Source organism: Syngnathus leptorhynchus, chromosome 1 (genome assembly GCF_054491065.1).
Source record: "Syngnathus leptorhynchus isolate UIUO chromosome 1, UIUO_Slep, whole genome shotgun sequence".
In the NCBI taxonomy this organism is placed as follows: Eukaryota; Metazoa; Chordata; class Actinopteri; order Syngnathiformes; family Syngnathidae; genus Syngnathus; species Syngnathus leptorhynchus.
Window position 1 is genome coordinate 12,290,130 of NC_141195.1, and position 22,901 is coordinate 12,313,030.

General features: G+C 40.6%; 2 protein-coding genes across 5 annotated transcripts; one reads left to right on the forward strand and one right to left on the reverse strand.

Annotated features, from left to right (window-relative positions):
- Window positions 1-370: 370 nt before the first annotated feature.
- On the reverse strand, window positions 371-18,875 carry cep104 (centrosomal protein 104). 4 transcript variants are annotated; one of them, XM_085915296.1, is made up of 21 exons: window positions 17,868-18,871; window positions 17,145-17,269; window positions 16,469-16,642; window positions 16,100-16,238; window positions 15,842-15,904; window positions 14,305-14,381; window positions 13,165-13,333; window positions 11,970-12,152; window positions 10,400-10,615; window positions 10,102-10,269; window positions 9,273-9,440; window positions 8,811-8,987; window positions 6,692-6,889; window positions 5,850-5,918; window positions 5,504-5,630; window positions 4,847-4,919; window positions 4,605-4,713; window positions 4,406-4,544; window positions 3,696-3,763; window positions 2,503-2,590; window positions 371-1,601 (listed from the first exon to the last, which is right to left on the reverse strand). In XM_085915296.1, exons 1-21 carry the CDS (start codon window positions 17,964-17,966, stop codon window positions 1,465-1,467), a joined length of 2,766 nt encoding a protein of 921 aa, XP_085771422.1. In that variant the 5' UTR covers window positions 17,967-18,871; the 3' UTR covers window positions 371-1,464. The 4 variants fall into 4 exon arrangements, 3 of the variants coding, with proteins under 3 accessions (XP_085771422.1, XP_085771258.1, XP_085771336.1); XM_085915132.1 differs by having other exon boundaries at window positions 11,892-12,152; XM_085915210.1 differs by having other exon boundaries at window positions 5,504-5,591; window positions 11,892-12,152; window positions 17,868-18,870.
- lrrc47 (leucine rich repeat containing 47) lies at window positions 18,252-22,725 on the forward strand. The gene is made up of 7 exons (XM_085915460.1): window positions 18,252-18,860; window positions 19,701-20,144; window positions 20,467-20,583; window positions 20,684-20,799; window positions 21,348-21,450; window positions 21,604-21,693; window positions 21,811-22,725. Exons 1-7 carry the CDS (start codon window positions 18,291-18,293, stop codon window positions 22,027-22,029), a joined length of 1,659 nt encoding a protein of 552 aa, XP_085771586.1. The 5' UTR covers window positions 18,252-18,290; the 3' UTR covers window positions 22,030-22,725.
- The last annotated feature ends 176 nt before the right edge of the window (window positions 22,726-22,901 follow it).

Sequence of the window (22,901 nt, forward strand, 5' to 3'; positions counted from 1 at the left end):
AACCTGTGTTATGCAAGTTTATTTATTTATTTTTTTAAATGCAGGTACTTTAGGCAGAAAAAAATAGTCATTGTCATGAAGATGTACACAGTATCAAACGTACATTGCAATTATTACATATGCAGTCGGGTCCATAAATACGTATTAGGACATGGACAAATACATACTCATCTTTTTAGCTTTAAACTCCACCATAGTTTTTTGGCTTTCGATCCGATTTTTTAAGGTGTGCCCTTTCCAATACTGATCTGATACCGCCCCACTATAGTACTATATAAATATTTATTTTAACTTCAACCCTAAGGTGTGGAAGAAATCATATACGACAATTGACATTAAAATGATTACTTTCATGTTTTGCTACACTTACAACACATTGAATTATAGTTCAATCTTTTGCTTGAGCCTTAGCAAAACTCAACTTCAACTGTACATTGAAATGATTTACGCCAACCAAAAAGCGAGTCTGTGACTCAAGGCTGCAAAAATGCATGAAACAGGATCGGCCCGCTCCTGTGACTGAATCCGATTCTGTCCGATACTCACTAAAGAACCGGACAAGAAGCAGATACTGATGCAGAATATTGGATCGAGACATTTCTAGTGTAAAGTTGCTCAAATACACACCTCATCTGGCAAGAAAACAGTAACCTAATACACCTCTTGGTGCCTAAGGAGCGACTTCTCTTTGTGTAGCTGCAGTCGAATGCAGCAGGCACTGGGTCTCTAGTTGTAGGAAGGCATTGTCAGGTCTGACAAAATAACCCCTGATGACGTCATTGGAAATTATCTCGCTGTACGCCAGACACGGATAGTTCTATTCGCCATCTGCCACACTTTAGCAGTCTAACTCGTTCAACTCGCTCCCAGAGCAAGTTTGTAATTAAAAGAGTCTCATGCTTTTATTCTGAAACATTTTTAATGACAACATAATTGTCAAAATGTCCCCTTTTTCAACTTTATAACCTTTGGTATTACTTTAACCAGTCTTTTTTTTCTTGTGTTTAGCTATGTGACGTGGTTGTGCTATACAAATACTGTGAAACGACTTCCTGCATGCCTCTCATCATTGGCTCCAATGAGGCATACCCTGGCCCTATAATTAGTTTTGTTTTTTTGTATATTTTATGTGTGATATGAACAAGTGGAGCCAATTTGGACCTTGATCAAATTTGGATTAAAGCTCACTGACTTGAATTCAGTTCGGCATGACAATGTTTTCATATTTACGACTGGCAGGTCAGCTTCTCATTTAAGCCCGTATCTCACTGAGCAATAACTGTCTGCGAACATTTTTGCAACGTTGTATGAACCCTGACAAATAGCCCAAATTCATTTTGATTGCAAGCAGGTCATCAAATCACATGGCATAAAACCTTTCCCAAGATTGAGAAAGTAGGACCATGACATGATGGGTGACAGTTGATCCTCTCCAGCAAGAAGGTGAGTTTTCTTCTTCAACAGTCACCGCTTCCCAGGTGTATGTCCTCTAGCCAGGGGTGCCAGAGACGGGATCCGACTGCCTCTTCCCAAAGGCCTGGTTCCACCTAGACTTCCCACCGACCAGGTGTTTGTGACCTTTGTGCTAGTAACAGCCTTACCTGCACACAAACAGAGAGGCCCACCACTTCTCAAACCCTTGACAAAGATAAAAAGCTTTGTCTCGTGTTGTATTTATTACCAAAACAAAGCAGCCATATACGTACAGCAATTAAAGAGCATAAACATGGTGGTGTCGTTTTGAATTGACTGTGTTCCTGTGCTTTGAAGAAAATTTCGGCGAAAGCATGAAAAAGACATTAAGAAATCTACAAACTGTTTTTAAACTGTGAGAAAAGTGCAAAATATGTCTCCTTCAAGAAAAAAAGCTCATTGCAGGGAATCTTAAACCGTAGTGAAAGCACTTTCCAGGGGTATAATGCTAGACTCGTGTACCAATGGATTAAAACTTTGGAAAATGTTGCTCTATCCCAAGTGAATTTCCTGGAAGAGTCGTTTATAGCCAAAGTAAAACGAAGACCACACAGATTAACTCACTGCTTTCTGTACCTGCCTCTGCTTTCCCTAAGGTACACCCTGAGAAGTAAACACATTCCATATTTGACTGTTGTCTGTTGACACTCTTGGCGAGCCCACATTATGCCATTAATTCCAAACGGATGTATTTCTGGAGTAATTGTGGCTCGAGATGCCACACAGACAAGACCATTATCTATTCCTTTGAACACTCAACATGAAGAGCAACAAGAGCTCTTTGGTAGGAATTGGGTTTTTTGTACCGACAACTGCCATTAGTAAACATTTCTGTGTTACAGTGGTTCTAAAGACTGTCATCAAAAGAAATGAACAATCACAATGTAAAGATTTCAATAAATATAAGTGAATCATGTCACTAAGTTAGGAAGTCAATTTGGAAAAGTTGTATTTTGTAATGTGCTTTCACAGGGTGCTGTGCTGTGCTGTGCTGGTGGATGTATGGACAAGCGGGTATGAATGCTTCACCTTGTGCTGGTTGGGTTCTCTGGGATACCGCAGCCCTGCGTGAGTTTTGTTTGCAGCCCTCACTGCCCGTTAGGTGAGCCTTCCAGGCCTGCAACACATACAAAAGCTGCTCAGTAAGTCCAGTTGTGCCCTGGAGGACCTTCAATTCGAGGATGCCACGGGCAACTGTAGGTACCAGCCAACGGCGGAATGGCTGCCCTCCTTCCTTCCACAACACTGTGGCCTTTCATGGCATCTGTTCAGCCAAGAGTGCGACTTTCTCGTAATGTTTTTTTTCTACCCCTTAGCAATTTTGAAGGGTGTGTTTGAATCAAGAAACTGCATGTCATGTCTAAGTTTTGAGTGAGATCACCGCAGAGTACATTTACACTATTTGTGTTACGTCTCCTTGAGCAGATTCTGCTTGAATACGAGCAATGATAATGAAAAGAAAAAAAAAAATCACGTGTTGGAAAACCAACTGGGGCTCAGACATAGACAGCAATTGCCTTAGAAGACAATTCTTTCAACATACAGAAATAGCAGGCAAAGGTTGTTGTTTTTTTTTTGTTTTTTTTTCAAACTTCACACTATTTTATAAATTAAAGAGAAAACTATCTTTTAAAGTCAAACAAGGCTGGGTTAGTACAATCAGGAAAGACAAAAAGGTCATGTGCAAATTTACACTACTATTGTGTACTCTTGAAATTGTGAATTTTTACCCATAATTAGGGTTCAGGGTCTCCCGAGTGCAAAGATAAACTTTGTTGTCCAAAATCAAGCAACCTTTTCTTCATATGTACGCTCCTTTAATTTTAGCTATTACAGGTTATTCAGGGTTTTCCCTCCTCAGTTCTCCTTTTGTAATTCAACTTGAGAGAAGGAATGAAGCACCACAGCAAAGAACAAAGAAGTCTCTTCATTTGAAGTCTTTAAATGGGTCAACAATAGCAGTGTTTTACCGACGTTCCTCTTTGATTTTTTACTTTTTTTAGTGTTGGTTTGATGGTTGAGGGGAAATGTTAACGGTGTAAATGCCCAGGGTCTGTCAAAAAAGCCATTTGTCTTAGTATGGGAGACCTTTGATAAGGTTGACTTTTTTTGATACTTGCAAAGGTGACATAACTAAGTTCTCCCAATCTAACTTGGAAAAATGAAAAGAATGAATGGCATCTCACATGTTTTAGCTGGCACACTTATTGACAGAATCTTACCTCTTCTCCCGGTGAAAAGTTGCTGTGACACAAAGGGCAGTGGCTGGAGCGTTTACCTGAGACTGGGGCTGAAACAGAAATGTGACACCTTTAAGCTACCGTACAGGTATAGAGAACACTGGTGTGATAGGAAAAAACGGAATTTTAAATGTAGACATTATTTCAATGATGGTTTTAATGAATCAAGAAGGAATTCATCAAGAAAATCCGATAATGTCAAGAACGAGGGGCTTTTTGGAATAACAAAGCCAAACCTTAAAGAAACGCAAAGAAAACTCCACACTTGTCAATTATTAATACTCGCATATGGTTGGAGCACCAGCCAGATACGTAGATAAACTTGAAGCTCAAAATTACATCCACTTGGACTTCAGATGCTTTCTGGCATCTTTTGTGCATATTTCAAGATTTGCAGCTTATTGCATCTGGTTTATATTTTAGTTCAGACAATTTTCCAAACTGTCCATGGAATAAAGCAGAGCAAGAGGCTGAAATAACCAACAAAGTACCAATGAACAAAGTCAGCTGGTAAAGGCTCCAGCTCACTGACAACCTTAATGAGGATGCACAGTATAGAAAATGAATGGATTAATGAAATAAGAAAAATATATATTAATCACTTATGGCTTGAACACTCTGATGATATAAAAATACAAATCGTCTTCGCTCCCACTCAACCAGTCATCCAAAACTTTAGATGGGAGACGCACGTTTGCAAGTGGTACCCTGGATGTGTCGAGTCAGATCTTCTGTAGCCACTGCCTCCGAGCAGCGCAGACACTGGCTGAACTTGGACCTACTATCACATTCGCTTAGTAGGTGCTCGGTGAAGCTGGAGATCTCCACTACCTGCGAACACCACAAGCTGCAATAAAAGAGAAACAATTTTTTGCTTCAGTGGCAGCTTACCTGTTTGCATTCATCGCAGCGCCGCAGCATGGGACAGTGTTTCCAGTAGTGAAGGTCTAAACCATCTTCCGTGAAGGAATCGTCAGTTTTACCGCAGAATATACATAAGCTGGAAAAAACAGTGAACTGAAGTTTTAGAATACAATGACCATGAATCTGTAATATCTACTGCATTGTATTGTGAATGAAGATATTGATACTTGTCAGCTAAACAGGCTAATGCCTAAACGCAAGTCACTTACTTATCCAGGTATATGACAGATTGCTGGACCTCCTCGGTGGGTGTTGTCTTGTTCTGAGACAATTTTAGAACTGCTGTTAAACAAGAAAAGGGGCCTGTCACTTCCAACTGGACAGCACTACATTGAAATTATGAAACGTTTGTACATTTGGGACTCATTCAATCAATACTTGTTACCATTGTTGGTTTTAAGTAAGAATAAATTAATTAATAAGTTAGTGGTCATTTATTGTTTTATGTTTGAGATATTAACTGAAGCACTTTGCTTCAGCTGTTGTTTTTTTTTTTTTTTAAAGTGCTCTATAAATAAATAAAGCCAGTTGAGCAAAATAGGAAAAACTTGACATTCGCCATCATGGCTGATGCAGCCCCCAAGTTCAGTGTCTGGACTTTTTTGATGCTGAGGTGTTACGGTATGTGGGTTTGAAATGTTGAGGCAAAAGAGAAAGACAAATCATAGCAGTTGCCACTTAACAACACATGTGAAAGCAATCCACAATGAACGGATCACGTTTGGGGTGATCAATATTTGTCTTTGCAGGTTTCAAAAGATTAACAGTACATTCAGTCCACTCTCAAAACCAAGCCTGATGGTGGAAAAAAAACATAAACAGTTGAAAGGCATTAAACTGAATTGGATCTGTCTCCACATACGTACTTTGTTTACCAGTCTTTTGAGACACCCTTTCAACTTTAGGAACTTCTTTCTTGGCCAATTGGCCTTTGGTACTTTTATCATCTCCCTCCTTTAAGAAAAGACACACATGTGAGTAAATGGTCCCAATCTAAAAGAAAAGGACAGACATTCAAATTGATTTTGACACAGTCATTTGTTCATTGACAATGGAGGGCGTTCTTTCCCTCTTTTGTTAATATACAATGTACCAGTTTTATTTGTAAACAAGACTTTTTGAAAGCCCACTGAGTCAAGTGGAGTTATAAATGTTAATTAGAAGTCTTTACAAGGTGTGATGTAACTGAGCACTGATGGCAACTCCACCTACTGTCAAGTCCTTCAAGGAAGCCAGCTGCTCTTGCAAAGAGTGGATCTCCTCTTTCTCCTTCTGCTCATCCTGCAAACCACCACCCGGACAAATTTGTCACAACGTCAATACACCATTCATTATCTGTGTTTACTTTTATTTGAATATCGAGTAGTGTAGCCTGATGTGTGCTACAACCTCGAAGCTTTGGAGCAGCAAATGTACTGCATTGATGTTGATGATGAGTGAGGCGCAACAGTGTGCCAATTTGGTAATGGCAGGGCTAGCATTCTAATGATGCTGGTGCAAATTAAGCTCACTCACGGGGTGACTCATAAGCATGACAGTCAAATGTCCCAGCATGTCAGTCATCCAACAAAAGCCAAACCCGTATATGGGCTACATAGTGCAAAGCAAGTATTGGAATTTAAATAAATGCCGAGCTATAAGACATCTTAAATAGTTAAATGCTTACAAATGATTTGATCAAAACAAGCATTGATGCGGCTTTAAGCTAAAATTTTGATGCCTCCTTTTTTCCTTTGTAGCATAAAATTTAAAAAGATATCTATGGTGCCATGTGAAAAAACATTCATCGGATATGTGAAGCAGCTCAATTGCCTACCTACAAGCTGCTCTTCATTGATTGCAATTCAATAAAACCAACAGTTTGTCATTTTTTGAACATGTTAAAAATTCCCTCGCGACAAGAAAAGTACAGGCAAAACAAACCTCTGGCAACTGTTTGAACGAACTCTGACATGAAGGCAAAAATTCATGTGACTGGTATCGGCGAATGTCACTCATTGGTATCACTATCAGCAACATAAAATCCTGATCGGAAAACGGCTGAAAAGTCTTGCCTGAGTTTCCACCAGCTTTCCATCGATTTTGGCAAAGCCATCAAATAAGGTTCTGTAAAGGAAGTTCTTCCGAGCAGCATTAGGAGATGGAAAGTAGCTGAGAACAGCCGAACTGTGCTGTTTGTACATGGACAAGATGATGCGCACTGCCACCTCTCGAACAGCAGATGCACCATGCTCCAAGGCTGCCATACAAAACTGAAAAAGATACAGCAGAAGTGTGCTTATTGATCTACAGCTTCAATACACCGATGTTCTGTGCGACCTGGCTCAAAATCTCTGTTTTAGTTCATCCCAAAAGCATTGGGTGTGTTTGGAAAAAACCCATAACATTTAAGCGCAAAAGTCACAAAATCCTCACTCAACTGTCTCATAAGTTCTATTGTCGCCACAGACATTTTTCCCATTTAATTGTACAACAAGAATAAAAAAATAAATAAATCAGTCAATCACATGAAACAAATTTAAATTTTCAACTCTAATACAAGTTATACTGACATTGCAACACACACAAATAAACCAATAACATGGTGCCACAAATGAGAGCGGTACATACAAAAATACGCCCAAGCAATTAAGGCTTGCGTGCCTTGCTCCTCGGCAAGTACACAGAAATGCCTTCCACCTGCACTTTCCTGCAACCAGTTCCGATTCCCGTACCTTGTTACATAGTGGGCCCCTAAGCTGAGTCCTTATAGAATTTCACTAGGCAGATCACCCAGGTAACGGTAGTATGGAAAAAAAAAAAAAAAAAAAATTCAAACCATCCCTGTCCTAACCCTCTTGGGCAATCAAATTCACATACTAGCTACATGGGTATGTGGTCATATACAGAACATATTTGTTATATTATAGTGGTTTGCAAAAGACTCTTTTTTTTCTTAATGACTTGTTTTCACATTAGTTATTTTTCACTAACAATGGCATTAAACAGGCTTCTATTGCATTTAGCAAATTCCTGCAACTTAACATACAATTTGGGGTTTCATTGAGTGTTTTACTTTATGTTGGTTTTTGACATAACGGAGTATATTTTCAAATGACCAGTTAACTTAAAATGCAAAAACTCTCAGAACATTTTTCTGTAGCTTATACAAATATAACTACGGTAGGCATGTCGTATGCGTTTTATGAAAGTCATTTAATAAAGGGAGTAGGGAATAATAATTGAGTTATATCACACCGACAGACTTTAAATGTGTCAAATTGCATGTTCATTCTAAACAGATTACACATGTTGGTGGTAGCTACTATGTTGTCTGTGATCTAATATGACTGGGACGTTTTACTAAGTTTAGGGGTTAGGGTGCACACTCAATTGCACGTTCACTATAGATAGTGCTTGATGACACTGTTGACCACCATATTTAAATGAGGGTCTTGTCCATTGAATGGCTCGGATGGTTATCACTACAGAACATTTGAGAGTAGAAGACGTATTACTGAGTAACAGAAAAAAAATCTATCGCCCTAGTTGTTTTGGGGATGCTATCGACTGCAAAACAAGGCATATTTTGTTTGATTCAACTAATTACAGATGTGGGATCAAATAAATACTGCGAAAAAGTTGTAATCTTAGCAGAGACTATGTATGCAGGATACTCGCTGAAATGTTTAATGTGACATGAGCAGAGGAAACCCCCCTCCATCTCGTCACATCTCAATCATGACTGGAAGTGTTTCCTAAGCAAATCTTGGAGGCGCTCCACACAAAGGCAACCAGAAAGCATGTGCAAACATGCAAACAAAGGCCACCTGTGTGGAAAAGGTTAAAGGCAAACCTAACAATTTGCCCTCAATGATAAAAGATTCAGGAGGAGGGCTAAAAGGGGTGAGGGGTCAAAAAGTAAAAGAAAAGGACAAGTATTGCCTTGTCCACCGTGGTCAGCAAGTGGACATTTTGAACATGGATATTAGGTTAGTGCTGAAAGCTAAGGGAATGAAATGTTCTAGGTGTTCACATCTAGGTGTGTAAAAGCTTTTGTAAAAGTTACAAAAATGAACACAGTTTGATCCCAAAAAGAGGTTGCTTTCCCAAAATAATCTCAAAATGAGTCAACGTATTTGGTGACGCAATGCAAGAGCCAGGACATTTAATGAATCAATTGAAGTCGTTTACCATCATTACATTCGCCACAGTGAATCCAGAATTTTCTGGGCCCAGCTCGACCAAGAGATTTTCGAGCAGCTCGGCCCGACTCTGGGCTAGACGAGAGGGAAAGTTGGATTTGAAAGGCTTCACCAGCTCAATGTGTACAAAGTGCAAGACCCGAACATCCTTTAGGGCAGCAATTTCCTGTACAGCAAACAACAGAGATGATGCACTGTAAGCCACTGTCAAGTCACATTTGTGTGCCGTTGTACATTCTAATCTATCCTTCGACGCGAACATCTGGCTGGAGAGGAAGTTGTGTGCAAATAAGACAGAACACTTCGTCTATGACATTCTATCAAGTGACTGGAATGTGGAAACATGGGAACTGCACCAAGTGTTTCCACCATGTCGAGAATAGTATGGCACATGTCAAGGGAATGAAATGAGTCGCCTAGACTGGCCATGAGTGTCATTGTGATACAATACCTGGATAGTGGCTGTGGCAGCGTTGCGGAGGTGGTTAGTCAAGTCTCCGGTCCTGGACAGTAGGGTGGGCCAAGTGCTCTCCAAACAGTGGGTCATCTCAATTCTGCCCAGACCTGGGATGAGCTGGCTCAACATGAAGAGCAGCAACTTCAAGGAGGCCTGGAAAACCTAAGTTGACGCAGATTTTTTGTATGTTTACTAATATATCCAAAATTGAATAGTGCACTTTGTTGTTGGTATATTCATTTGCATTTGCTTTTATTGTGCTTTGTTTACTTTGTTGTCTGAAACCAGGTTGCCATTGAGTTGCCTTACCTGGCTACATAAAAGATAAGTTAAAAAAGATGAGTTTCAGGAATCTGAACACATTTCCAAACCTCGGGTGCAGTTACTGGGATATGATCTAATGATTAATCAGAAAATAATGACTTGAATATAAAACCACATACGCCAACACCTTGATGGGGAACGTATGTACGTTTAAATACATTTAGATACAGAGTGGTTCAAGTAATAAATAACCTTGAGAATTGTTGTTGCTCTACACAAGAGAGACATGTTACTATGCTATTTTTGTGATGTTATTATTATTATATCTTTACTGAGGAATCAAGCTCTGGGAGAGGAGGTTGGGATGCCATACATAGGGAAAACACTCTTCCGTGTGTGTGTGAGAGTTCAAAACCAGGAGCATAAAGTGTGTTTGTAACGGGGTTCCAGTGAACATATAATATAACTGTGGATACTTTGGTAGAACCATTGGTGGAACTGATTTAAAAAAACTAATAAACAAACAAAACACCCATTGACTGGAAAGAAAAAGAGTTACAGATGAAACTTTCTCCGAGAGGGCCCTCTTGACCAAGAAGACTGCGGCTCTTATCATGCTTCTCAGCTCCTCTTTGGGAGTCGTGGAGGGCACTTCCAAGAGCTTCTTGTGCACTGCCAGGAGTGCATCCTCCCTATTTGACCAGGATTTAGAATATGCCCTTGCAACCTGGAAAAGAATAGTCAAGGGAAAAAAACAGATCATAATGTTTACTTTGGAATTCATCTGTTTTTATGACACAATAGATATGGAGGGCCTATACAATCACTTAGCGCTTTTCACCTTTTATGTCACTTACCAGGCTCTCACCGTACACCTCTATTGCATGGCCAGCCTCTCTCTGAGCCTTTTCCGAGAGGGGCTCCGGTTCTCCGCCCACCTCAGGACTAAGCAGACTACTTTGGATGTCAAGTGGAACAGAGTGAACCATTGCAGGGCTCTGTATAGACTCCACTGGCTGGTCCTTTCTCTGTGGGGCTGGCAGATGCCTCTCATCAAAAGGCACACCGGTGAACTAATGAAAGAGATTTGTTGAAATGGACTGCAGGAGCAGATACACTCATCTTTCGCGTATTCTTGTACTTTTTACTAAACATAAGGAACACAGTAGAACCTCAAAATTGTTTCAAACACTTTTTTTCAAAAAGCAATAATTCTCCAGCAGTGTCCCAAAACTTTTGCCCGAAGTGTTTTAGTGATTTTATTTGTTTTTTAACTAAATAACAGTAGTTACGTGACGTTTGACTTTCGGCTCAGTCCCTTTTTATTCTCACCAACGGAATCAGCTGGATGCTCCCGTTCACCCTGACTAGGACTTGATCCCCAGTTCTTGGTCTTTGAAGTCAGGGGCGCTACCTAATGAGCCTGCCTTCCAGCCGCAAGTTACTTAACTCATTAAAATGTTAAGATGCTAAAAAAAAAAAAAGGATTGTTCAATAAAGCTTTTCGGGAACTAGAGTATGTTCCTGGCACAGATTATAATGTTAAACCCATTGTACTTAGTATGAAACTCGAAAAAAAGATCCAGTTTACTTAACTGAATTTAAAGAAAAAAATAAAGTGTTCAATGCGCAGGGTTGAATGGGCAGGAGTCATGGTAGTTCTGAGTAGTAGCGTTTTACTAGTTGAATAAATATTAAGTTTTGAAATCAATAAATAATCATTTATAATAATAATGATTTCAATAGTAAATATACAAATGAATAAGCGTGACTAAAATAAATATGATTGTTACGTTTTTCAAGATCGTACAACCATCGGCACCCTTCAATAAATCCTCGTGCGCTTTGCCCCCCTGGGACGCTCGGTGGTCGGCTGCTTCGTACCCAGCTCAAAATTTCAGTCTTAAACCCAAATGGGCAACTGGCGGCGTCAGTCACCTGTTGCAGACTTTTAATTAAATAGAGAAACTTAAAACTGTAGTTTGGCTGACCTCGGGAGGTGGTGTGTAAAATGTAAAAAGAATCCCACCACCCATAATCCTCCCGTGTACCTGGCCTGAGGTGGACTAGACTCGCAGACTATGAATAAGACAAAATTACTTATACAGCCACACACCCTAAGGAGGAACCATTTTTTCTTCCTTCATTTGACCTCACTAAAACCTTCCACTGTTTGGGTACACAGCACATACCCTCTGCCATGTGTTCCACACACATGACTCAAAATGTAGCCACTTTCAGTACTATACAGGGATAGCAAACAAGCCACAAATTCAGCAGTTCTCATATTAAGAGACCTAGCCCTCAGCACCGCTAATTCAAAGTTAGTGAGCTACTTCAGCCTCTCACCCGTTTGTGTGATGCTGATTTCGGCTTGTCTCTAGTCCCACACGGCTTTATATTGCTCATCTTTGTCGGAGAGCGTACCATCGCCTGTGTTTGGTGACTAACAATTGCCATATGATCAAACAGGTTGTGGACTTCCAGCTGCTGGTAGACACTCCGCCGGTATGTATCCATTTCATCCTTCTTTTTCTTGGCAAGGTCATATTCCTCCTTTTCAATTGCACACTGCCTCTCCACATCAAACCTTGCCAAATGCTCCCCAGCCTGTCCAGAACGGGTAGAGGTCTTGTCAGGATGCCATTCAGGCAAAACATAATAAACATAAACAGAACTGCTTTTTCTAATAAGTCATTCTTTGGTGTCCAAACCAAATGAAGTTGGCCAATTACTTAAAGGAAGAATTACTGCTGCCAAAGAAACAATACAGTATGGGAATTATGATTAGGTATATAGATTTAGATATGTACTAGTCAAGTACTGTTTGGAATTTGGTACAGCAGATGTAAGAAAATTAGGATAACAAAGGCACAGTATGTTTTCATGCTCATCAAGCTGATAGCAGTTTTGTCATCATGTTTGCAAGTGTGAAGTTTCTATCAGTCACCGAGTCAGCACCGTGTTCTAATTAATGAAAGGGCTATATAAATAAATCTGTCTTGACTTGTTTTAATGGTGAATCTATATTTTCAAACTGAAATCAACAAGGCAAAATTCATTTGTGAGGAAATGTCATTGTCCCTAATTAAACCGAGCAACATCTTTTCTCTGGCAAGAAAACTGTACAATGCTTTTCTGTTGAGGAGTTCAAAAATTAAGAACTTCTTTTAGTGGATAAAATAAAGCTTGCAATTAAGTACATGCATACAGTACAGTGTATTCATCGGCTTTCAGACTGCCATGGCAACAGCTTTGACTGCTGTGCAGCGGATAAGGCAAGTGTGGCTGCGCTCTGGTTACAAAAAGCTGTGAGGTTGAGTAAGAAGGCAGAAGAATCGACATGACCTGAGAGTCACTGCAGCTGTTGAGCTTATTAAGAATTCATGGTGTGCATGGCAACACTGTATACAAACGGGTCAGTAACGGGAATCTGAGCAATGTTTAAGTACTGTTCAATAAACGTTGAACAGGTTTTTTTTAGGGTGGCGTACACAAAGAGAACATTCAGAGGCGCAATAATCAGAGGCAAAATATTGTTGGCGAACTTTCTTCATTTAGGAATTTCCTTTCATAAGAAAACCAATTGTTTATCAATATACTGGAACAGTATTGATGGTACCTTCTGAAGATCAGCAATGGCCTGCTTCAGATACTTGGCTTGCTCAAATCTCTCCTGGTGCACCATGTCCTGCTTTTTTTGATCCAGCTGGCGGATGATGCATGCAACTTCAGGGTCCTGGTACATATCAAAGGCCAGGTCATCCAAGGGAGATATGGAGTCATATTTTCTAAGATCAAGAGAAAGACACAAATTGGGCTCAATTTTTGTGTATGGTGAATGTCCAAAGCAAAGCACTGTCTAATTGTGCGCCATTGCGGGTGTGAACACAGCTGAATCCGTCTGCCTGCACCATGATCGAATTTAACAAAAATCACCTGCACCACTATTTGGACCTGCTTCCAGCTGCTCTCAAGTTTAGTCTACTTTAGGCCAACAAGTTTTAAGGTGCAGTGGGGTTCTGCCAAATTCCCAAACCCGGTCAACTAAGTTTAAATGTGGGTTTTGGATTTAGATGCAGTTTCAAGATTTTCCTAATTAGACATTTTAGTTCCAGGCTTCTCCATTTCCAAACCAACCGGCCCATTCTGAATCAATGATAAAAAAAAAATGGCAATATCATACAAAGATAACCCAAGTAAACATTTGGTTTTTGTTTGTTTGTTTGTTTGTTTGTTTTTGGGGTTGCTCTGGACACATTTGTATTATTACTTTTGTATTACCCCTCTCCTCAACTTGTCATTGGCATGTTCCAGCTACATCCAGAGAGGTTGGCTAGATTCGCATGGCTTTTAAATTTATCACAGAAATATGCTCATCTCTAATTTTCCTGTCAAATGTCTCCTTCGCTTCTTCATCCTATGTTTAGTGTGGAAGACACCATGTCACCAAACAGCACAGTGACTACTTGAAACTAGTTAGACCGGCTCATTGATTGCAAGTTTGAAGACACCGGGGATGCTAAAAAGAGCACACCCCAAGGTTGAAAATATTTAAATGGTTAAATTATTTTGAATCTTTTACAGGGGTACAAGGCTCAAAATAATGTTTTTTGATGAGCAATTTTGCTAATCTGCTAATTTGTCTATCAAACAACATGAAACTATCTACGAGTCCTTGAATGCCTTATTGGTTGTCTCTTGCTTGTGCAGTATTATTAACACAAGACAAAGACACCCGGGTTCAATGGCCGAGTCTCACCCTGCAAGGGTCGCATCCAAGGCGGCTTCCAGCTGGGTGCCGTTGAGGTAGTGTTCGATCAGCTGCTCTCCTCTTGGCTGGGGGTAAACAGATGGACAAATCACACGTACGAACGCATGCATGCATGCACGCGCGCGCACACACACACACATGCGCGCACACGCACACACACATACGTGCGCGTACACACGCACGTGCGCGCACATGCACACGGACACGCACACACACACACACACACACACACACACACACACACACACACAGGATGTTCCCTTGTTATCTGGCACTAAACTTGTACAGATGCATGGCTACGCTTACGTGGACAAAATTTCTTCAATCCGATCAGAGTTCGGATTAAAATTAGCATTATAAAATACTACAAAATGAAGAAAATAGACTTTACCATTGACTTCTACATAAATTATTACAACTCTATGTCATAAATATTAGAAGTCTTGTTATAAATGTCATCCAGAACCTCAAATAGTGTTATGGTCAAAAGAAAAGGTCTTGCTGGCCTGGACCACCCAAAATGCTACTGATAAAATTAAGCGGAAGCAAGAATAAGAACAATGATATGAACTGACGCAAAACTAAGTAAACATTGATGAAGGCCGTAAGTCAAGAAGATAGTTGCAGTCATTACATTACGTTACATTACAAGATGTACACACTGCTTTGTGCTGCTAGGAATACAAACATCACTCTGCATGTTCAGCATGAGTTGTGTCAACTTGAGACCAGGGAAGAGATGTATATTCAAGCAACTGAACCCCTACAGGTGGGTTCAGTGCTGAGGTGGAGGTCCTTAGTCAGATTAGCAAGAAAAACAATGCACTGCTTGTTCGCTGGAATCTGTGCACGAGTGTGTCAGTGTCTTTACATGAGGGAGAGAGTGAGAGTGCGTCTGTGAATGTGTGTGTGAGTGGCGGTGCACGTTTAAAAGTGCTCTCCCCTCAAAAGCTATCTGTCTGCTGGCTTCTCTGATTACAATGACTAACTAGAAGCCTCCCTCTTGTGTGATTGAATCCGAATTTTCCCTTGTATTCCCTTACTACATTCTTGTCACATCATTCATTCAAACATACTGTATATATGGGCACCACGACTAGCATTTCTTAATGATTTAAGCCTTTGAGCCAAAAACATGTTTCATTCAGTTTCTATGTAGCTTTTCCTTATATGGAAAGCGTCAGAGGTGTTGCATTGTGTCCCAGAGGCGGAGAGGGTTAGTGCACCAAGGCCTGGGGCACATGTAATGAATGACAAGCAATCAATCGTTCACACTCACAACTATGGACAATTCAATTAACAATGGATGCAAATTAATAAAATAATAATAATAATATAATTTTCCTTCAGTTTAAGGCAAGGTCAATTTAAGACTTTTTAATTCCATTTGAAAAATAAAATTAAGACCAATTTCTCAATGTCCATCTTTACACAGTAAGCAGGGGAAATGACTCAAGATGACATACAGCACAACAGCACCACTCACTGGTGCACAAATAAAGGTTCAATAACAGCTGATACTTACAATAGTGTGAGAAGCGCTCCCATCCAGGGGATCACCCAGCACATTGATGGCCACAAGTGCAACCTGAAATCCCAAATAAATGTCTGTGAAGTGTAATCTACACATTTTGACATAAGGTAAAATGATTTATTCTTCCAACCACAGAGCTACCCACTTCAGAAGGGGTCATAGAAATCGTGCTAAAGTAGCCACAGCACGCTTCACTTTCACCCTGCACACTGACGAAGATAGACTGTGACATCACTGAGCTTCATTTACCTGATTGTAGCGATTGTGACGATTCGCGTGATTTCTGTGGAATGTGATCCTCAGGTACGTTCCAACAGCATCTACATGGACCGACTTCAGCTCCCGAGCTCTGAAGCCAGTCTTCTCGTTGTCCGACAGAGACACGTAGCTGTGGAGAGAGGGCGTTATGCAGAATGTTATCTGTTTTGTGAATTTATTTTTTGAAACATGCTTACAGATCATTTTGAAATGAACATTTCTTTACATGTATCACATGTATCCTGTTCTCACATTACAAAATCAATGGATCCTACAACTCTATTTCACCAGGAATGCCTTCTTTGGACAGTTGTAAAATATCTAAAAATAGGAGTTTAAAATTATCCTCAGTAGTCTCACCCTAACTTGTGAAGTTGGCCGACGAACATGGATGTGCAAGAATCAGGAGGACTGTCTCCAATGTGAAACTCCACCTTAGCTGGGACTAGGTAATGGTGGGCCAGCAACTGCAGCTTCCTCACCCGACTTCTTTCCACCAGCTGCAGGGTGATGTGCTGAGGGTAGCTACACAACCTGTGGAGCATTTTGCATCATTTTGGCCTGTGAGTCAAACCCGATCCAATTGTACCGCCATTCCAGCAGCCATACAGCATTCACAAGCTTCCGTGACTCTTTCAAATAGGTCAATTTTAAGGTTTCACAGCACAGAAAATTAATTTAGCAAGGGAAGTGGTTCAGTATTACTATAACAGAATTCAACAATGACACTAGCCAAGTCTACAGGAGAAGTGTACTACTTTAAACTACTTTAGAAATAACAGGGCTTGAGGTTTTCCCTGCAGAATAACAATAATCAGGACTTAATAAAAGAATCAGGAGCTAAAAGAGGCTGACATCATTTTATGACGTGACAAGACATTGCTTGGGTGTCTGTAAACAATAAAATAAAATACACATATAATGCAGATCAGTAGTATTGTTGCATTTGACCTTGATTTTTAGTCATCCTGAAATGTAACCAGTTATGACAACAGTCATTGGGTGATGTACAATCAGTGGGGTGTTGCTATACTACCTGCTAGATCTCCAACCACTGACAGTGGGTGCATGGACAATGAGGTGCTGGGCACTGAAGTTGTCCTCATGACTGGAAGAACTAAGTACAATAAATGCTATCTTTCTGGGCATCCCTCCGCTATGCTGCAAAAATAAAAAGAAGCCAGGTAAAATATATTCCCATGATGTATTGTGTGGCGATTCATTCTCAATGAGTTACTGTTTTAGGTCAAGAAAAAAAAAAAAAAAGAAAAAAAACGAGACGTATCTTTCTGTACCAATTTTAACAGACCAGTACTTAAGACAAAATTATAATATAAAATTCCTTATTGCCATTACTTTAAAATGGTTAAATTACACTAAACAATATTAATAACGAGATATATTTCCAAAGTATAGGTACGTATGTGTGTAGCTATTGAATGGTGACTAAAAAAAGGACCCAGAACATAGTACCTAATACTAATACTGTATACTACGCAGGTAATGATGATACTGACCGTGATTTAGTGAAATACAAACACTTGAGTAGTAGTTTCTCTACGCGACTTTTCATGATGGGCGAGCGCTCATGGGGATTTGACCAACATGGCAGAGCTTACTTACACTAGCTGTGTTGTGACGTTGTTTGGGCCAGCTCTAACCGATCACACAAAATTATGTCTTCCAGTCTGAGTGCTTTACGTTTTACATAGTTGCAAGACAGACGAGGCACCATTCGGTGCGTTCAAATAAGTCTTACCGTAAACGTCACCGTAATGTTGACAGCTCGCACTAACGTCTCATCCCCATCACCACAAGTGACAACTTGCACGAGCATGCGCGATGTCGCGACTGGCATCGCAATGCATGGTGGTCAGTGTAATTTCACACTTACCTTAACGCTCTGCCGTCTTCCGCCTATAAACCGGATACCTAGATTGCATTTTCAAGATAAAGGAATTAAAAGTGTATTATTGAGAGTCGCGAGTCACAACATGTAGTTTTACCTACTATTTTAGTACCAAAATAAAAAAATAGACCTTTCTGGTACGTTCATATATTTTAATTCCCATTGGGTCCTTTGAAGGACGCGAATTGGTAGTGTTTTGATATTTATTCCGAAGGCTTTAAACGGAAGCTATGGACTCTCTTGTTTACATTTAGCTGCAGTCGAATCGCCAACATGGATGACACGAAAGCATGGCCAGAAGTGGAGAAAGCGGCAGCAGAGAAGAGACGTGAACTGGTTTTACAAGGTACTTCGGCCAATGCAAAAATTTCATCATACGAAGGCCTTCCGTCAGCCATTTATTCCCTCACGCTCCTAAATTATTTGGAGGTTAGCCAGTGCCCAAGTCTGACAGAGATCCACGAGGACATCCAGCATCTGACAAACCTTCAGAGTCTCATCCTGTGCAGAAATAATCTCACATGTATCCCGAATAACCTCAGCAGCCTCAAATCGCTCAAGGTTCTGGACGTGTCAGCTAACAACCTTGGCCGTTTACCGGAAGGGATCACGCACTTACGCGAGCTAACCACTTTGAACGTGAGCTGTAACCGCTTGGATACTCTCCCGGATGGACTGAGCCAATGCCCCAAGCTTTGCAGCGTCAACATATCCAAGAACCGCATCATCGGGTTCCCGAGGGATTTCTACTCGGAGAGCCTGGATTTGCTCAGCACCCTGATGGCCTCGGATAATGCCATCGTGGAGCTCAGCACGGATATTCACAAGTTATCAGCTCTGAAGGTGAAGTCCTGAACGTCGGGTCACGGTCACACACACAAAAACGCGGTTGGTTGTGTTATTCTACTGAGACAGATCTGGAGGTGGCAGAGCTGAAGATGCTGAGATACTTGCGTAATATGGGGGGTGGGGCATTAATACACTCGCAGAGCTCATCTGCGCACGAATGTAACATTGGCAAAACTGTGAAGTAACAATGCGAGCCTGAATATCAAAGAAAAAAGTGATTTTACAAGAAAGGTTGCTACATGAACATACAGTACGGGTGCATGGTGGAGCACTGGTTAGCATGTCTGCCTCACAGTTCAGAAGGTGCAGATTCGATTCCACCTCCGGCCCTCCCTGTGCCTGCGTGGGTTTTTCCTGGGTCTTCCAGTTTTCTACCACATCCCAAAAACATGCTTGGTAGTCCAATGGAGCACGCCAAATTGGCTGGCAACCAGTTCAGGGTGTCCCCGGCCTACTACCCGATGGCGGCTGGGATAAGCTCCAGTACGCCTGAGATCCCTGTGGAGACAAGGGGTACAGATAATGGAGGGATGGATACATTCCTAGAGATGTAGGGGGACAATTTTAATGTTAAAAAAGTTAATCTTGCAATTTAAAAAACACAAACATTTATGAGAATAACATCAGACCACTATCAGACGTGAATGATATGACAAGAAACAAATTGTTTTTCAAGAAAGAGGTCACTCGAGCATGGGTACAGAATAGTATTTGGTTGCCATAGTTTTTTTTTTTTTTTTTTATAACAGAATTAGCATGAATTGCTCTTTCATTTCAAAGTGCTGAAGTCACTCCGAGACCTTGATGTGGTTCTACTCTTGTTTGCCATTTCAGGTGCTAGATCTCTCCAACAACAAGCTGAGCAACATCCCGTCAAGCCTGAGTGACTGCCCCAAGCTAAAGGAGATCAACTTCAGAGGCAACAAACTGAATGACAAGCGCCTTGAGAAGATGGTGAAAGGCTGCCCGACCAAGTCCATTCTCGACTACCTCAGAGGAAAGGGAAGGCAGGGAGAGGAGAAAGGTGACATGGAAGGGGGGCGGGGTGTAAATGACAGGAAGAGGAAGCAAAAGAAGAAGAAGGAGGAAGAACGAGACGAGTTGGAAGAAATCAACAAGATGGTGGTGAGGGTTCTCCATGTTTCTGATGCGCCTGAGGCACTCACGGTCAGAGTGAGTGCAGAGGTGAAGGATGTACGCCCTTACTTGGTGTGCTGTGTGGTCAGAGGCATGGTCCTGAAATCGGGGAATGCTCTCAAGCGGTTCCTTGTGGCACAGGTACGCCGATAAATTGTGATCTTTTGTTTGTTTTGTTTTACTGCTTTGACGATCATTATGTGGCCAAGATATCTTTAAAGCAATGCATGCATTGGCAGCAACTCCCAAACTCCACTTAATATTCTCTGAACAGGTTTCTTTAGAAATTAAAACTGGTTGAGCCCATCCAATCTATCCACCCATCCTCTATACATCTTGTCATCAGGGTCGCGCTACAAAGTCTAACTTCTGCATTCACCTCCTCTAACATAAGCTGGCCTCATGTCTTTGCTCAATACATCAACCTTCTCTTAGACTTAGACGTTTCACTTGTCCCCACCAGACGAAACTTCATGAGGACATATGTGGAAAGAGGACCATCGCGACCATCGCCACTCATGATGTACAGGTTCTCAAAGGTCCGCTGGTGTATGATGCCAAACCTCCCACACAGCTCAAAGTAGGCGAACATCAAGCTCTGTCTAATTCCGATGGGCAAAACTCAAAGTCTTATAGATTGTCATCGGTGACTCTTTTATTTATTTTTTGTGCCTCGTCAGATCACGCCGCTGGGTCGGAAGGAAATGACAGCCGTGGAGCTGATGAGGCATCTTCAACTGGAGGCTGATGAGCTGAGGAAGCAGAAGAAGAGGCAGAATGTCACTGGTCTTCACAAGTCAGTCCCAAAGTTTTATTGAAACATTTGTCTGTTTGGGGAGGAAATTAAGCTTACAAAACGACTGGAAATTGCAAGAAAGTGTTGTAATACAATAAACAAATAGCCAACACACTCCTGTCCAAATACCAGGATTTTTTTTCATGTGACCAAAATACTATTACATTTTTTTTTTTTTTTACTTTTTCCACCATTAGTGTGACTTATAAGCTGTTCAAGTCAATTTCGAAAGGGCAAGTACAAATACATATGAATTTCTATTGATTGGTTAATTCTAAACAGCATATCCCAACCAGGGTGTCTACTTTTATGCAGCTATCAGAATTTTTTATTTTTTCCAATCGATCGAGTTGTATACAGTAGGTTACAGGTCACAATCATTTCAACAAGAGATAGGCTTGTAATATCCACTAAGTATATTTTGATATTTTTTATGCTTCAATTTATGGTCTTTCACAGCTCACATTTCTTACAAAATCCGAAGCAACTTTCAGTATTTTTTTTTTTTTTTTTAATAAAGGCAATACATGCTTCCCACCTTGTTGCAGATACCTGGACCTTCTGCAAGGAAAAGCACTTTATCCCTGTATTGTGGATGCAGAGGGCCACGTGATCTCATTTCCACCTATCACAAACAGTGAGAAAACCAAGGTGTGTTGTGATGTGATGTGTGTGATTCATATAAACTATAATTTGGGGAGGATTTATGACAAGACTTCAAAAAGCATACTCTCTCTTGGCCATTTGAGAAAAGCTAAAGTCCATTATGGTTTACACGATGTGTATGCCACTTGTCCTCAACAGATCAAAAAGACAACCAAAGAGTTGTTTTTGGAAGTGACGAGTGCAAACAGCCTGCAGACTTGCAAAGATGTTATGGATACTCTGATAGCAGTAAGCCCCTTTTGCTCAAATTACACAAATATAAAGCATCCAAAGTTTTAAAAACGTTAAACCTTGAAATAAGTCAGAACGGTGCAAAGCAAAAGGATAACTTCTGTTTGCTTGCAGAAAATGGCAGAGTTGAACAAGTTCTCGGTCGAGCATCACGAGGAAGCAGGCTCTGATGAAGAGGACGCCCTATCAGGCCAGCCAACTAGCACAGACGGCTGCAGTGATTTGACCATCCAACAGGTCCGAACTGTCGACCAGGACGGGAACCTAAAGGTGGTCTACCCGTCTAAGACAGACCTCTCCGGAGATATCCCCAACTTGACAGTCATTTGGTAGTACAGCAATCTTGGGTTTCCACAAGGGCTGAGTTCTAAGAATGCAGCGGAAAATGGGCAAATTTAATAGTTTTTTTTTTCTAGTTTGAGCCTGAAAGCACCCTCACACCTCATTCTAAATTCAAATACATTTACTGTAATGCATTATGTGGCAATCATTTAAATTGTTTGAACTGATGTTTTCATTTAAACTGCATAATGAACTAGTTAGTGCAATTGTGGATGACTGTCATACAGTGACTGGTTTGATCTAGCATTTCTGCATTCTTGCCAAGATAACTACCACTTTGCTGCAATGTTTACAGGTTTGAGTTCATTAAACAAAATGTTGAGTTATGTAATGATTGACACAAATAGCAATTTCTAAAGCTGCCAAGTGAGTCATGACAGTAGAAGTAGTAATCTTTTCATTATCACAATGTATAATTAATATTTTGGAACCTTTCATGACCCATGTTCAGGCAACGCTTTAAAATTAAAATGCCATTCCACTTTACCATTTCAGGAGGGGAAATCTCAATGGAACAATGTTGAAATAGTTCTGCAGATGTGCCTTTTCACCTGACTTTAACTTGGGCCAACAGTTAACTGGTGTACATTTACAGATCCAAAATTCAACTGCTTACAAAAGTGATTGCAACTAAGTGGCAGACACTCAGGATCAGTTGATTAAAATCGCTTAGTTGATCCTTACAAATGTCACGTACAGTTTCAAGCACATCATTTTTGGAAAATTGCCATAATGTGAAAGTGACCCATTTAGAATACTATGAGTTAAAGCTAAAAAAAAATTAAACATGTCAGCTTCAACACCATGCAATACAAAACTCTCAGGAAGAGCAGAGTAAATGTGAAAGTGATTGTTTTAAGGGT

Coding starts and splice junctions, on each gene's coding strand:
- cep104 (XM_085915132.1), bottom strand. CDS start 17,966: ATGCCAGTCGCGACATCGCGCATGCTCGTGCAAGTTGTCACTTGTGGT. Junction 14,382..15,841: donor GGAGCGCTTCTCACACTATT/GTAAGTATCAGC, acceptor GTTTACCCCCAG/CCAAGAGGAGAGCAGCTGAT. Junction 6,890..8,810: donor CTGTGGCGAATGTAATGATG/GTAAACGACTTC, acceptor TATCTTTTTCAG/TTTTGTATGGCAGCCTTGGA.
- lrrc47 (XM_085915460.1), top strand. CDS start 18,291: ATGGATGACACGAAAGCATGGCCAGAAGTGGAGAAAGCGGCAGCAGAG. Junction 20,584..20,683: donor AACCTCCCACACAGCTCAAA/GTAGGCGAACAT, acceptor GTGCCTCGTCAG/ATCACGCCGCTGGGTCGGAA. Junction 21,451..21,603: donor CAAACAGTGAGAAAACCAAG/GTGTGTTGTGAT, acceptor TGTCCTCAACAG/ATCAAAAAGACAACCAAAGA.